We start from the raw sequence: 17,246 nt of genomic DNA, 5'->3' as shown, positions 1-17,246 counted from the left end.
GTTTCTCATGGAACTAGAGGCTCCTGTGCACCAGAAACTAGAATGCCACTTCTCACAGTGTCATCAAGTCCTAGTTTCTTGTGTCTAAACTCAGACTGCATAGCACCTGAACACTGGTTGTTTTCACCCTGCCTGCCAGGCTGCTCTTGTGCTGCACTGTGAAGAGGAGAGCAGCACAGGGAGGGCGTTCCCCTGGAGCACAGCCTTAGATTGTCCAAATGTGCCCTGGTCCCTTTGCATTTCTCCATGGATGAGGACAGAGCAGGGGACTACATGCCTCATCAGACTAGCTTGTATGTTTCCCAATAAAATGCATTCCTTACACCCAGCTGAGTGACAGGGTGGTCTTTGGCCTTACCTCTTTCCACATGAGGGGACCCTCATTCTAAAGTAGGTCTAGGCACCCTCAACATTCAGAATGGACTCAATACTTGAGTTATTTGTATATTTTAGTTTACAGGGACCATGCTTGTTTAAAGCCACAAGTAGCCCTTGGTCCTAGAGAAAGGCGTAGGGAGTGTCTTCATGAATATTAATAACACTTGGTAATGATCAAATGAAATATTATTGCTTTCATTTCTGTATTTGTTGGGTAAGCGGACAAAAATAAAACCTTCCAGGATGTCAAGTTCCTAGACAAATAATTTGGTACAGACTCCTGGCTCCAATCACCTGTTCCAGAGAGCTGAGAAGGAATTTTAATATTTCAATGTGTCTACGAGAAAAAAATCCCTCATTGGTCCTCAACTTTCCAGGGTTATCCTGGAGTTCCAAAGTTCTTTACCTTATTCTGAATTATAAGCGCAAATACTAAACATTCAAAAACAAAATACATAAATATATAGAGCCAGATCCCACTTTCACCTGTTACATTGGAGGGACAAGTTTTGCATCAGTAGTTTTTGGAATCTGTTAATTCCAAAAACCATGACATGACCATGACAGACCTGGGTCAATGCTGATGTTGATGACAATGACAAGCAAAAAAATGGCCTGGGAGGGTTTTTTGGCATGAGTAGTAGCATCGAGAAAGAAGCCAGGAAATGCCCGGGTTCACACCCAATGTAGGGAGGTACACAACAATAGCAGTTAAGAGTGCTGTAGTGGACATCTACTGTTTTTCCCTGCTCAGATCCTTTTTCCCTAATTCTGATCACAGCACCTCTAGCTTTTCTTGGGAACTACCCTTTTCCCACTCTTAGTCCTTGTGGTTCAATTAGAGCTGATTCTAGCCCAAGCTCCATTTTCACCTAGCCCAGGCTTCTGGGTCCTGGATTAGTCATTCAATATTACAGTATAGAGCTTTCCACTCTTCTTTGCTGGTGAAGGACGTGGGTGGAGACCTAGAGGCATCTGTAACTGAATGCATCTCATCCTGACAAAGTCCAATATCATGCAAGTACTACAGCAGGGAGTCAGCAGTTGACTAGATATGATAGAAAATTGAATTAGTGAAGTGGAAATTATTTTAGCACTCAGAGGGAAAGGATAAAGAGATGAGAACAAGGAAAACTGATGAGAGCAAAGAGGAGAGACAGGGAGGACAGATCCAGGTGATTTAAAACAAGCATTGTGTAATTCCCCCTGTCTACCGACCCCTTTTTTGTAGTGTGTGGTGACACCTCAGTAAGCCTTGGTTCTCATCCAGTGCTTAATTGCCTAGACTATGCCAGATGTGTGACAACCACAGGACTTTTTGAGCATTTTTTTGGTCACCTTTCCAAGGTGATGGTCTGAGTTCAATATCCCTCACTGGCAGCAGATTGGAAGTTGGCAGTGTAAATCCCTCCAGCCAGAGACCACTAGGAACACACATGTGCTTGAACAGGTTGGATTTAGTACTTGCTACAGTGAAGGAGAACACACACCATGGGACCTGGAGGATGTCTCAGCAAGACAATGTTAGAAGGAAACTATTATAAGGTTTGGGCTTGTGTAGGTGACTCTGGTGAGAGTTTAAGGAAGAGGAGATTTCTCTGTATTAGATGCTGCCAGGAAGCAAGAGGGTAATTCAATGATTAGGTATCTTAACAAATCTAATCTAGAAGGAGGAAGGGTGACTAGGGTGAGGCCCAAACTGTCATTGGCGAAGAAGCAGAAGTCACTCATAACAGCCATAATGGGGCATGTTTGGTCTGGTGGTTTGCACAGTGTTCAGGTTTTATCTGTGTTCACACATGGTTATGGAGTGCTCTTGTTTTTGTATTATACCAGCATGGTCAAAGTGAGTAGCCTTCTGTGATAATGATGTTATGTGAAATGGTTCATGTTCACAGGAGAACTCCAAGGCCTAGCTGTGCATGGCAAGTCAGCTCCCATGCACAGGGGCTGCTTTTCTCTTTTTCAGAAAGAAGAGATGCCTTTTTAAAATTTCTACTTCTAAAGTCCTCTCCAGGAGAGTGTCAAGATGGTGGCATAAGTGGACTCTGAACGCAGCTCCTTCCATGAACTCAACCAAGTTACAACTATTTTTGGAAAAATTAGCCCTGAGAGAGAACTGAAAACTGGATAAAAAGGACACCTGTGACAAGGGACAGTCCTGACTGAGGTGGAAGAGGCAGAAATTCCTGTCTGGATAGAAAATAGCCATCTTCAAAAGCTGTGGTGCTTCATGTTCAGTTGGCTTGGAGCAATCCTAAGGTATGAAGCCTTCCCTGGAGGAGTAGGGGACCTGAACAGGGGAGTGTTGCAGCTATAAGCATCCTTCGGACTCAGCACAACTGAGATGAGTCTCATAATATCTGGCTTTGCTGTTTATTAACTGAAACAGGGAATACCCCTAGAAAGCTATTGGACATAAGCAGAATAAAACCAGTTCTTAAAGGACCCAAGCATAAATTCACCTGTTTCAGAAAGAAACCTAAAATCACCAGAAAAAAAAGGAGCAAAATCCTTTGATAAAAAGAGATTCACCTGATAGGCTCTGGGTGCGTCTTTGCAAGGTCAAACCTCTCTGGAGACTGAGACATTGGCAGCAGCCGTTATTTGACCTAGTACAGGTGTGCTGACACAGATGCTGGCACATGCCATTGGAATTCTTCCACTGGCCCATTAACCCAGGGTTTGCCCCTCCCAATAGAGCACTGATTTAATCCAGCTAAGTCAGGGCAGGCAGCAGCCCTAGGGAGTGGCCCCAGCCAGCCAACAGCAAGGCCTCAGGCATCTTTCTGGCCTGCATAGACTGGGTGCCTGTATCCTCTGCAGGCAGGTGAGTGGGTCTGCCTCTGTGGGGTAGGGCATGGGTGAAGAGCAGGTGAGGACTGTGGGGCATTGATGGAGTGTGTGTGGGCCTCTGCAGTGGGGCGACTGGGTCTGCTCCAGGGGGTTGGGAAGTGTGCACAGGCCAGGACTGTGTTGAAAGTGGGTGTGGACCTGTGGGCCATGGGCTTAGTGGCAGAAGACCTGTGCTTCTCAAACAGCCACTTGGGGATCAGCCCCACCTTCCAAAGCCAGAACTACTAAAAACCCAGAAAAAAAGTAAAAAAAAAAAAAAGGCAATAAGTACATATCTATCAATAGCTACTTTAAATGTCAATGGACTAAATGCTCCAATCAAAAGGCAGAGGGTAGCCAATTGGGTAAAAAAACAAGAACCATATATATGCTGCATACAAGAGATACACTTCAGACCTAAAGACACTCACAGACTGAAAGTGAAGGGATGGAAAAAGATACTCCATGCAAATGGCAAAGAAAAGAAAGTGGGAGTAGCAACACTTATATCAGACAAAGTAGATTTTAAAACAAAAACTGTAACAAGGGACAAAGAAGGGCACTACATAATGATAAAGGGAACAATCTAACAAGAGGATTTAACACTTGTAGATATCTATGCAACCAACATAGGAGCACCTAAATAGATAAAGTAATTATTAACAGACATAAAAAGAGAAGTAGACAATAACACAATAATAGACTATTATTAATGCAACTCTATCACTCCACTTATACCAATGGATAGATCATTCAAACAGAAGATCAATAAGGAAACATTGGCCTTAAAGGACACATTAGACCAGATGGACTTAGGAGATATATACAGAATATTCCATCCAAAAACCACAGAATACACATTCTTTTCAAATGCACATGGAACATTCTCCAGGATTGATCACATATTAGGCCACAAAACAAGTCTCAATAAATTTAAGAAGATTGAAATAATACCAAGCATCTTTTCTGACCATAAAGGTGTGAAACTAGAAATCAACTACAGAAAGAAAATCAGAAAAGCCACAAATATGTGGAGATTAAACAAAATGTCACTAAACAACAATTGGGTCAATGTAGAAATCAAAAGGGAAATAAAACAATACATGGAGACAGAGGCTGAGTGGCCTCTGAGAGGCTGTGGCCAAGTGGTTAAGTTCGTGTGCTCTGCTTTGGTGGCCCGGGGTTTCGCTGGTTTGGATCCTGGGCATGGACATGGCACCACTCATCAAGCCATGCTGAGTCAGCATCCCACATAGCATAATTAGAAGGACCTATAGCTAGAATATATAACTATGTACTGGGGGGCTTTGTGGGGAAGAAGAAGAAAAAAAAGAAGATTGGCAACAGATGTTAACTCAGGTGCCAATCTTAAAAACAAAAAAACCTGGAGACAAAGGAAAAGGAAAATATAACATAACAAAATCTGTGGAATACAGCAAAAGTGGTTCTAAGAGGGAAGTTTATAGCAATGCAGGCCTACCTCAACAAACAAGAAAAATCCCAAATAAACAATCTAACAGGGCACCTAAAGGAAATAGAAAAGGAAGAATGAACAAAGCCCAAAATCAGTAGAAGGAAGGAAATAATAAAAATCAGAGCAGAAATAAATGAAATAGAGACTAAAAAAAAAAAAAAGAAAAAAAAGAAAAAATCAATGAAATCAAGAGCTGGTTCTCGGAAAAGATAAGCAAAACTGACAAACCTTTAGCTAGACTCACCAAGAAAAAAGGGAGAAGCCTCAAATAAATAAAATTAGAAATGAAAGAGGAGAAATTACAACAGACACCTCAGAAACACAAAAGATTATAAGAGAATACTATGAAAAGCTATACGCCAACAAATTGGATAATCTAGGTGAAAGGGATAGATTCTTAGACTCATACAATCTTCTAAAACTGAATCAAGAAGAAACAGAGAATTTGAATAGACCAGTCACCAGTAAGGAAATCAAAACAGTAATAAAAAAGCTCCCCCAAAATAAAAGTCCACGACCAGATGGCTTCCCTGGTGAGTTCTACCAAACATTCAAAGAAGACTTAATACCTATGCTTCTCAAACTCTTCCAAAAGATTGATGAGGAGGGGAAGCTTCCTAACTCATTCTATGAAGCCAGCATTACCCTGATACAGGAACCAGACAAAGACAACATAAAAAAAGAAAATTACATGCCAATATCACTGATGAACATCGATGCAAAAATCTTCAACAAAATACTAGCAAATTGAATACAACAATTATTAAAAAGATCATACACTATGATCAAATGGCACTTATTCCAGGGACGCAGAGATGGTTCAACATCTGCAAATCTATCAACATGATACACCACATTAACAAAATGAAGAATAAAAATCACATGATCATTTCAATATATGGAGAGCAAACACTTCACAAGATACAGCATCCATTTATGATAAAAAACTAATAAAAGGGTATAGAAGGAAAGTACCTCAACATAATGAAGGCCATATATGACAAACCCACAGCTAATATCATTCTCAATGGAGAAAAACTGAAAGCTATCCCTCTAAGAACAGGAACCAGACAAGGAAGCCCACGGTCACCACTCTTATTTAACATAGTATTGGAAGTCCTAGCTAGAGCAATCAGGCAAGAAAAAGAAATAAAAGGGATCCACATTGGAAAGGAAGAAGTGAAACTGTCACTATTTGCAAACGACATAATTTTATATTCAGAAAACCCTAAAGAATCCACTAAAAAAGTTTTACTAACAATAAATCAATATGGTCAAGTTGCAGGACACAAAATCAACAGAAATCAGTTGTGTTTATATACACTAACAATGAAGCAGCAGAAAGAGAAATTAAGAATACAACCCCATTTACAATTGCAACAAAAAGAATAAAATATCTAGGAATAAACTTAACCAAACAGGTGAAAGATCTGTACAGTGAAAACTATAAAACATTGTTGAAAGAAATTGAGTAAGACACAAAACAATGGAAAGATATTCCATACTCTTGGATTGGAAGAATTAACATTATTAAAATGTCCATACTTCCTAAAGAAATCTACGGATTCAATGCAATCTCTATCAAAGTTCCAACAACATTTTTCACAAAAATAGAACAAAGAATCCTAAAATTTATACGGAACAATGAAAGACCCCAAATAGTCAGAGGAATCCTCAGGAAAAAGAACAAAGCTGGAGTTATCACACTCCCTGATTTCAAAATATACTACAAAGCTATGGTAACCAGAACAGCATGGTACTGGCACAAAAACAGACACACAGATCAATGGAACAGAATGGAAAGCCCAGAAATAAACCTACACATTTATGGACAGCTAATATTCGACAGGGGAGCCAGAGCATACAGTGGAGAAAGGAAAGTCGCTTCAATAAATGGTGTTGGGAAAACTGGACAGCCACATGCAAAAGAATGAAGCTAGACCACTATCCTTCACCATACACAAAAATTAACTCAAAATGGATTAAAGATTTGAATGTAAGACCTGAAACCATAAAACTTCTAGTGAAAACAGGCAGTATGCTCTTCGACATCAGTCTTAGCAGGATATTTTCAAGTATCGTGTTTGACTGGGCAAGGGAAACAACAGAAAAAATCTACAAATGGGACTATTTCAAACTAAAAATGTTCTTCACAGCAAAGGAAACCATCGCCAAAACGAAAAGACAACCTGACAACTGGGAGAAGATATTTGCAAACCATATATCTGATAAGGGGTTAATATCCAAAATATATAAAGAACTCATACACCTCAATAACAACAACAAAAAACCAATTGAACAATGAGCAAAAGATCTGAACAGACACTTCTCCAAAGAAGATACACAGATGGCAAACAGGCACATGAAAAGATGTTCAACATCACTATCAGGGAAATGCAAAGCAAAACTACAATGAGTTATCACCTCACTCCCATCAGGATGGCTATAATTAACAAGACTAGAAACACTAAGTATTTGAGATGATGTGGAGAGAAGGGAACGCTCATACACTGCTGGTGGGAGCGCAAACTGGTGCAGCCACTATGGAAAGCAGTATGGAGTATCCTCAGAAAATTAAGAATGGATCTACCATATGATCCAATTAGCCCACTGCTGGGTATTTATCCAAAGAACTTGAAAACACAAAGGCATAAAGATGCATGCACCCCTATGTTCATTGCAGCATTATACACAATCGCCAAGACTTGGAAGCAACCAGGTGCCCATCAAGTGACAAATGAATAAAGAAGATGTGGTATTTATACACAATGGAATACTACTTAGCCTTAAGAAACAATGAAATCTGGCCATTTATGACAACATGGATGGACCTTGAGGATATTATGCAACGTGAAATAAGTCAGAGGGAGAAAGTCAAATACCATATGATCTCACTCATAAGTAGAAGATGAAAACAACAACAAACAAACACATAGAGACAGAGATTGAATTGGTGGTTACCAGAGGGGAAGGGGGGAGGGAGGAGGGTGAAGGGGGTGATAAGGCACATGTGTGTGGTGATGGATTGTAATTAGTCTTTGGATGGTGAACATGGTGTAATCTACACAGAAATCAAAATATATAACAAAGTATACCTGAAATTTATATAATGTTATAAACTACTGTTACTGCAATAAAAAATAAAAATAAATAAAAATTAAGTTACCTCCAACAGGTGGCAACAGCAGCTCCCAGCCAATGGGGGCTCTTGGGTTCTGCTCAAGCAGGGCGGCAGCAGCAGCAGCAGCATGGAGCTTGGGCTCTGCTCCAGCACAAGCAACATCTGGTGACCTTAGTCTCTTGTGTTCCTGCAGCTTCCACAGACGAGCAGACTCCAGCATTCTGCAAATTGGCACAGTCAGTAGCAGGGGCTCCATCAGCCTCAGTGATGGGCTCTAGGGTAAGACCATTTTTGTTTCTGCTTCCCCAGTCATATGGATTTAACCTCAACTTTCTCTTTTTGCTCCTCCATCCCTTCCAACACTTTGAAATACCTAGAATGGTTTCTGTTTTCCTAACTGGACACCGATTGATAATTTCCCTTTATAGCCAGTCCTGCTATTCAATATCAAATGCTTTCCTCTGCTTTTTTGACCTCCTAAGTGACAGAATTTAATTATTAATGAAGTATTTTTCAAATTGAGGCCATAGAACTGGAGGAATCCATAGACATCCTCTTGAGTCTGTGAGTTCTTAAATGGGAGGGATGTTGGTGAAGCCCTTTGGCTTCTGGTGGCTCTGTGAATGAAATAGTCAGTCTTATGAACACTTTCTGCTTGTATGGCTTGGCTTGGCATGGACACATGTCGGCTTTTCTCCTTTGAGGTTGTCTTCCATCACCTGCATGTAGCAGCAGCTCCTGCACTGACCAGAGTGCAGTCAGAGGGAATGTGGAAGACATCTGATTGTAGTGTTCCTAGCCAACTATTCCAGAAAGGTAGACGTGCTATTAATAGTCTGGTGGTAATCAAACTGAGACAATATCCATCGGGCTCTTTTGAAGCTGCCTTAAGTTTTGAACTCTAAAACATTCGTGACTGTATCTTTTAATTTGCCAAGCAGACCCTACTTCAAGAAAACCAAATACACAATAATGTGTATTCTTAAAGGGATTAATTAGGCTGCATATTTTAAAAGTGAGCTTCCTAAGTAGGTTTAGAAGATGATATGATGAATTCAAATCTTTAGAGACTTGACTATGTTAGGGAAATCCATACAAAATGCCTTCTGTTGATGATGGTCAGAGGCTGGTGACTTTTTGGGTGACAGTGAGAAGTGGTGGAGACGCAGCATCTGGGGCTCCAGGTCAGTAGATGAATTATGAGGTGAGTGGAAGCCTTACTGGCCAGGATGAAAGGATGAAGGTAGGTGGTGGAAGTCTCTGTGAGGGTGGAGAATTTGTGATGTGGGAGCAGTTCAATGAGAGAGGTTGAAGTACAGGTGTGTTGAATTGAATTAAATACTCTTATTGTTCTCGAGGCTCTCAACTTCTCCACAGAGCTTTCCATAATCCTCCACACCTCTGGGACTTCAAGTCGCCTACCAGACACCGAGCCCTGAGAAACAGGATCTAGGGGGTGCTTTGAACAGACTAGTGTGCTCTGTTCTTGGAGAGAGCATATTCTCTGAAGCCTTGCCCTTCTCCCTGCCCTGGTTGCTGATATATGATAGTCTGATATATATGCTGATATATATGCTGATATATGAAGGTCTCTTTTCTCCCTCCTTAAGCCTTCACACCAGAGCCAGCCCTAAAAGGCTAATCCTATGCCTCAACAGTGCTGGACCCACCCTGAACTTTTTATGGTCTTTAGAATTCCATAGTCATGCAACAAAGCCTCATCCCCAAAGCATCAAAGGCCCACACAAAGGGCCCATATTTGGAGCACAGTAGAAGCCAATTAGGCTGACATCTCTCTGGCCTTTTAAGCCTTGTCCTATCAGATGCAACTCCCCAGTCCTCTGGTGCTGGGCTTTTAGGAGGGAGGAGGAATAGAAACTGTTCATCCCACTTTCCACAGGCCACCAAGTAGCACAATGTCCCACTCTGCTCAGTCTCTTCCTGCCTAGATAACAGCCACATTCCCTGTGTCTTCATATCTCCTTGGTTGATTCCAGGGCCTCTGCCTGTGCTGCTTGGGAAAAGAGGGTAGTATGGAGTCAAAGCCACTACCATCAGGAGAACTTAGAGGACATGCCTTTATGTGGCAGCAGAAGCCATTCCGAGAAGGAAGATGGGTGACTGATTGTCCTACCCATTCCCCTCTCCCCCCACATCCAAGGTAAAAGGTAGAACTCCAGCAGCCTTGGGATCCATCCGTTTAGAGTTGGGGTTATCTAATCCAACTAGCTGCCCTTCTACCGTACCTCTCCTGCAGATCACTCCCAAGTTAGGGGATTCATAATCTTCAAACTTACTTTATTTGTTTAATAAAAAATGTTTCTTCACAGTAAATTAAAGTATAGCACTCTGTAATTTCTGTAGACTATGCTCTGAAGATCAGGACCTCTATTTGATCACTTCTGGAGTTCTTGGGTTGGAGGCCATTAAGAGAGAGATACTATTGGTCACTTTTTGAAAGATTTATTTGTCATTTTGTGTATTATATTGCAGGGGAATTATGCAATGTCAAAAGAGTTTGTAAACTCAGGCATTACAATAACATCACATCTTTCTCATCCCAATTTGATCCCATAACTACCCATGTCTTTGAGTGGTGGCGGTGGACGGATTTTACTAGGAAACTTCAGTTTGTCAGGGCTGCTTACAGAGTGTGGCACTCACAATAGAATGCACTGTTGGCCGTGGTGATATGACCAGCACAGACAGATCAAAAATAATCCCTCTGTTGTTCTGGAACAAGGCTTTCATGAATGCCTCTAAAATAGCCTTAAACTTTTGGCAGTCTCACTAAACTGTTGACATACCGAGTTAATATCAACCATAATCTCAAAATATCTTTAATTTAGCATTTTTATTGTTGTCTGTTTTATTACTTTTTAATTGGTGCTCAGACCTTGTTCCTCCTTCCTCACCTCACTTAGCTAGCCTAGATTGGATCAGTTTTATAGTTTTTGCAGAACTCTAAGATTCCCATTCAGAAAAGCCTTGGTTCACTTGGCCATTTCAGGTATGAACTGTATCCAGTGGCTCCTCTAATCAGTGGAAGTTGGGATAGAGGATGTGAATCCAGTTACAGATGGGTCTTCAAGAAGCTGAGGAAACCTGGGATTACTATTGGCTTCACCACTTTGGGGAGAACTAGAGAGATACTAGGGAGTAAAGGTCGCAAATATCATTAAAAAGCACAGTATGTCTAGATGAACAAGACAGCTCTTTTCCTTACAGTTTTGAGTTGAGCCACTTTGTTGCTTACGCAGGCCCATTTTCTAGGGTGGAGTGGATGTGCCAGTCTATGTGTTCAAAATAGCAAACTCCAGATGGATTAAAGACTTAAACATAAGACCTGAAACCACAAAACTCCTAGAAAAAATCATAGAGAAAAAGATCTCTAACTCTGGTCTTCACAGTGATTTTTTTGGATTTGACACCAAAAGCAAAGGCAACAAAAGCAAAAAGAAACAAGTGGGACTACATCAAACAAAGGAAACCATCAACAAAATGAAGAGCAACCTGTGGAATGGGAGAAAATATTTGCAAATCGCATATTCAATAAGGGGTTAATATGCAAAATATACAGCTCAATAGCAAAAAACAAATAACCTGATTAAAAAAATGAGCAAAGTGCCTAAATAGACATTTTTCCAAGGAAGACTTACAGATGACCAACAGGGACATGAAAAGATGCTCAACATCATTAATCATCAGGGGAATGCAAATCAAAACTACAATGAGATACCACCTCACACCTGTTAGGATGGCTATTATAAAAAAAGACAAGGGATAACAAGTATTGGTAAGGGTGTGGAAGAAAGGGAACTCTGTGCACTGTTGGTGGGAATGTTAACTGGTGCAGCCACTATGGAAAACAGTATGGAGGTTCCTAAAAAATTAAAAATAGAACTATCATATGACATAGCAATTGGCTTGGGGCTGGGGGAAATGGGGAGATTTTAGTCAAAGGGTACACACTTTTAGTTATAAGATGAATAAGTTCTTGGGATCTAATGTACAGCATGGTGGTTATAGTTAATAACGCTGTATTTATACATACTCGAAATTTGCTAAGAAAGTAGATCTGAAGTGTTCTCACCACACATACACGGTAACTATGTGAGGTGAGGGATATGTTAACTAGCTTTATTGTGGTAATCATTTCACAATGTACATGTATATCAAATCATCACATTATATACCTTAAAAAAATCATGTTGTATGCATGATTTATTTGTTAATAAATATATCACAATTTTTATTTGTCAATCATACCTTAATAAAATTGGGAAAAAATTAAGAAAATAGAACACAATTGCAAACTCCAAGTGTTGTGTACATGTGTGGGAGGGCAGGACTCTTGAGTGTAGATGTGGTATTTTACCTTTGCAACCTTACAAAGCCTCTAATACAGAATCTGGCACAGAGAGTAATCAACAAGTACATGTGAAGTGAATGATGGTAAAGATACCTCGAACTGCACATATAGATCCACCACTTACTAATTCATGCTTTCGTAACATTTTGTATATCTACCATAGGATATAGATTTTTAAAGTATTAAACTATTTTAAAGAAGCAGTAAAGAAGACTTTGGTAGCAATTCAAGACAAGATATCATCCTTTAAAAATTATACGTGAACAAATTCTTCTTTAATATTAGGATATTTTATATCATGCTTTTCTCCTTGAATTCATTTTGCTAGTTCCCTTCCATTACATAATTTTAGCCTAATATGATACATTTTTATATTTATTGATCACCCCAGCCAAATTTCTCTATATCAAAATTATGAATACAAATGGAAATTGAATTTTCAAGTAATTTCCCACAGCCATAAAGCTCTGTTAAAATTTTTTTCTGGATTGAGTTATTAATACAATTCACTATTAACACACGTTTGGAGAAAAGCAACACAGATTTATTACAAATCCTGATAAATCCTTATTAAACATTGTATTATTTAAGGTAATGATGGCTGCTCAAACAAACCACCAAATTCCAGTCCAACACAATCGAAGTTTATCTTTTGCTCACTTACCAGTCTCAGGTGGATGTTCTGGTCTGTGTGTGGCTCTCCATCCAGTGATTCAGAGACTCAGGCTGCTTTCTATTCTGTGGCTCCTCTATTCTTGAAGGGCTTCATCATCTTAGCAGAACCCAGCTGGGGGAAAGGAAGGGAAAAGGTAGAGAAGACACACCCCCTTCTTAAAACTTTGGCTTGGAAGTTACCCACACCACGACTTCTCACTTTCCATTGGTGAGAAGTAGTCACATGACTACTCTATACACGAGGTCACTGGGTGAGCAGCAGCTCCCCAGGGAAAACTATAGGATGAGGCCTGGGGAGCACAAATTTTGGCAGGCAGATATACAAACAAAGCAACATACATACAAGGTACAACATACAAAGCAATGTTTTTGAAAATACATCTTTTAATGTGATGGAATGGCTTTTTAAAAATTATATCATATTCCATTGATGAATTTTACTTCTTGCTAAAATGTGACATGATTTAGCATCTATTCTATTTCTGTTTTCTATTTCTACAGATATAAATGTGGAGAAAACTTGTTCTCAAAAATATGTGGAAGGGGATAAAAATTATGTTATAGAATTGTTACTCAATTCTTAGAATTCCTTCTGAGTTATATGTCAAAAGTGATATCCTTATCTATCACCAAAGTTGTTTTATTTTTAAATTGATAATCAGCTGATGGCTTAATTAGGTCCTCCTGCAATGCTGTCGAGATCAAATAATTGAAAACCACCTTTTTTTGCAAATCGATATTACTCATTCATTAAAGTTATTCCTTATTTCAATTTCTGGGAAATATAACCAAACAAACTTTCACAATATGTATTAAGTGACAATTAATTATACCTGTCACCTCTTCACTTCCAGTCACCTTATTTAATCAGAAAGGATTGGGAAAATTGAAATTTTAATTTCAATATAACTTTGTCAACACAATATTATTTTATAAAATGTCTTCATCATTTTACCTATTTTAGAAATATTTTTATTTTGGTTGAAACCTTGAAACCGCAGATTTAGCTTATTAAGTTGATGGACAATGTCTGCCATATAACCCCATTAGCAAAGCTAGACCTTGTTGGCAAACTAGTCAGTCAAATCAGGCTTACTTTCATTTTTTAATAAAATTAGAAAGGACCAACTTTATTTTCCAGGGTGTTTTAAAGAATATTATTTTCAAAGGACCATTAAGAAATAACTTAAAGAGCACATCTTGTAGGATGTATTACTAAAAGCAATCATTAACAAAGCAATATATAGCTAATATAATTATTCCTCTTTATTTAGTAATATGCAATGTATAGTTAAAATATTGTTATTTATGAAGCTAGGCATATGAAGCATAGTATGTGGAAAATGTGTATCTGCTTGTATATTGAACACTGGCATCTAGCTTTCTGAAATAAATAAGAATCATGCATAAAAATCAGAAATGATTAATTGCATTAGCTATCATGGTCAAACTTTTCATATATATTTAATTAAAGTGTAAGAATGAATCAGTCTGACAACTAGCATATAACTTGTTTTTTTGTTAAAAGGAGATAGAAAAATATTAAACATCTTATGAAATGAAGTAAGATAACATTGGACTCTAACTGGAATGAATATTTTGTGACATGATGTGTTAAAATAGGCTTTAACTACCTTATTGAAAGAAGGACACCAAATTTGAAAGATTGCAAAAGGTTTTTGTCTGCAGGATTGAATCAGTGTGTACTGAAGAATTCTGGTAGCTCAGAAAGCATTCCGGTCAAGCTTAAAAGAATCAGCATCAGTAAGCTGTACAGGTCCTTGGGATATAAACATATCTGAGAAGAATCACTTACATTTAAATATTGGGAGGGGACACATTTTCTGGGGCTCTCTGTTCTGTTCTCAGGGCATTCCTCCTCAAGTGTGATGCTTTATTTGACAATATTTGGGGGATGAAAGAGAGGAAAGCCCTCACAGTGCCTCAGTCTACAATGTATCCAAATTCAGAACAGCCCAACACAGACCAACAGACCCAGGTTCTAATGCCTCACTCTACCCTGGCAGAAATATCTCCAAGACCTGCAGACAGAGACAAGCCCGAGGCCCTAGACAAGCCTATGGTGCTCTGATTAATCACTAGACGAATTGTCTCCAAAGACAGTATTTTACATTGTCTGTTTGGCGCCCTGCAGTTTCACAGCTCAGAGGTTGGAAGTTAAGGAGGAGTGAGGGTGTGCTTTTCTTTTTTGTCAAAAAGACCATTGTGAAAGGGAAGATGGAAAAGGAAAATCTACATGATCATTCTGCCGTGTTCTGGGGCAGATGTTAGGAATGGCACTGGAGACATCTAGAAGTTGATTCCCATTCAACTCTCTGTGCAAGGAGCATCCCTGTGAAACCGCCGCCTCCTCCTCCTCCTTCTTCCAGGACAAGGGAAAAATCTCATTTTATAACTTAAAGATCCACTATATAGGCCGAGGGTGAGTAAGGCATCCTTCAGGAGACTGAAGTCTTAGAAATTAGTTCTGAGGGATTTGAACATGGTTTTCTTACAAATAAAGTTGAACTCATTAAGCTATCCCAGCTTAACAAACAAGTTAAAACTATTAAAAACAATTTCCAATAAAATATCACTTTTATTTTTTATTTTATCTTTTGAGTATTTTGTTTATTTATTTTCATTGAGGTAATGTTACAGGCTCTTAACACCAGCCCTGAGATTAGTTCCCCTACAGTGAACCCAGCATACATGAACTGGAACTAAAAGCACATGCTCCCAGCTCCCTGCTTCTTTAGTTACACTCGTATGTAAATATTTGTTTCTTTAACCTCTGACTCCCTGAGCTTTACAACCAAATAGAAGTTACAAATTGGTAAAACCCACATGGCTCAAGCTGGGCTCCTACTAAAGTTGTGGCTAATCACAGTTCTTTTACAGAGAAACTAACGTCCAGAGAATATCAAGAAACCAGAGCTTTCCAGGCCCAACTTCACGGCTTCCTGACGTCAGAGTCTACCTTCTACCATGGAGATAAACAGCCAAGGATGTCCATCTGTGGAATCCTTTGTCTCCTCCGCCTTGGAAGCAGTCCTAAACGCAGGCTGATGGGAAAATGCTGACCAAGAAGTCCACAGACCCCTCTCCTACTTAAAGCCCCCAATAAAAACCCCTACCCGTTTCTTAATGGGGAGCAAGCAATTCCTGAGGCTCTAGCTATTGTTTTGCTCCTTCCACTTTGCTGCAAAGTAAAATTGTCTTTCCTTTTCACTCGAGACTCTGTTCTCATTATTTGGATTGGCACTGGGTTCAGAGACCGAACTTTCGGTAACAGTAACATTGGTTTATAACGTGATATAAATTTCAGGTGTACTCATTATATTTCGATTTCTGTGTAGACTACATCATGTTCTCCACCCAAAGACTACTTACCATCCACTGCTGTACACATGTGCCCAGTCACCCCTTTTGTCCTCCTCCCTCCCCGCTTCCCCTCTGGTAACCACGAATCTAATCTCAGTATCTATGTGTTTGTTTGTTGTTGTTGTTTTTATCTCCCACTTATGATTGAAATCATATGGTCTTTGACTTTCTCTGTCTGACTTATTTTGCTTAGCATAATATCCTCAAGATGCATCCATGTTGTCACAAATGGCAAGACTTCATCTTTTTTTATGGGTGAGTAGTATTCCATTGTCTGTGTATATACTATATCTTCTTTATCCATTTATATGTTGATGGGCACTTAGGTTGTTTCCAGCTCTTGGCTATCGTGAATAATGCCACAATGAACGTAGAGGTGCATGCATCTTTTCACATTCATGTTTTCATGTTCTTTGGATAAATACCCAGAAGTGGAATAGCTGGAGCATATGGTAGTTCTATTCTCAATTTTTTGAGGAATTTCCATACTGTTTTGCATAGTGTCTGTGTCAGTTTACTTCTACATTCCAATATCACAAAGACAAATACATTAATTTAAAAAAGATATGTTTTGTTCAATCAAGGATACTTGAACTTTCAGATCTTAAAGAAGAGTATGTTCTCATAGTTAATTTCCTTTTTAAACATGATAGTCAACTAATAATTAAACAAAAGGAAGAAGGAAAGAGAAATCTGTAATATTTTTAAAACTTTTGCTTTTGTTAGCCAAACATCACATGAATGTGCTTTTACTGCATTTGCTTAACTTTGAAGACTCACTATTTTGTTCACTCTTGCTCTGCAAGTTTATTTTTATTTTTTAAATGTTTTAAGAGTCTTTTATCTCAATTTGATGTTCACTGGTTTAGATTCCTACACAAGGCAATTTGCACTGCCAGGTGGCAGCGTTCCCTAGCTGTCTGTGAGATTTAAGGAGGGGAAGAAACTGGGATTGATCCATAACCTCAACAGCCTTGACCACGTGGGCCTGAGCCAAGACAAAGTGC

At 39.2% G+C, this 17,246-nt stretch overlaps 1 protein-coding gene across 2 annotated transcripts in view; it reads left to right on the top strand.

Annotated features, from left to right (window-relative positions):
* The window catches only part of TMED3 (transmembrane p24 trafficking protein 3), a 52,534-nt gene extending 36,448 nt beyond the window's left edge, over window positions 1-16,086 (top strand). The window contains exons 4-5 of one of the 2 annotated variants that reach the window (XM_070232357.1): window positions 8,002-8,087; window positions 15,757-16,086. In XM_070232357.1, coding sequence (XP_070088458.1) covers window positions 8,002-8,087; window positions 15,757-15,765 — 95 coding nt within the window. In that variant the 3' untranslated portion in view covers window positions 15,766-16,086. Of the gene's footprint in view, window positions 1-8,001; window positions 8,088-15,745 lie in introns of both variants that reach the window. The other variant, XM_070232342.1, reaches the window with a different exon arrangement.
* The last annotated feature ends 1,160 nt before the right edge of the window (window positions 16,087-17,246 follow it).

Source organism: Equus caballus, chromosome 1 (genome assembly GCF_041296265.1).
Source record: "Equus caballus isolate H_3958 breed thoroughbred chromosome 1, TB-T2T, whole genome shotgun sequence".
Taxonomy (NCBI): Eukaryota; Metazoa; Chordata; class Mammalia; order Perissodactyla; family Equidae; genus Equus; species Equus caballus.
Note: the sequence above shows the minus strand (reverse complement) of the source record. Positions and strands in the feature narration are given on the sequence as shown.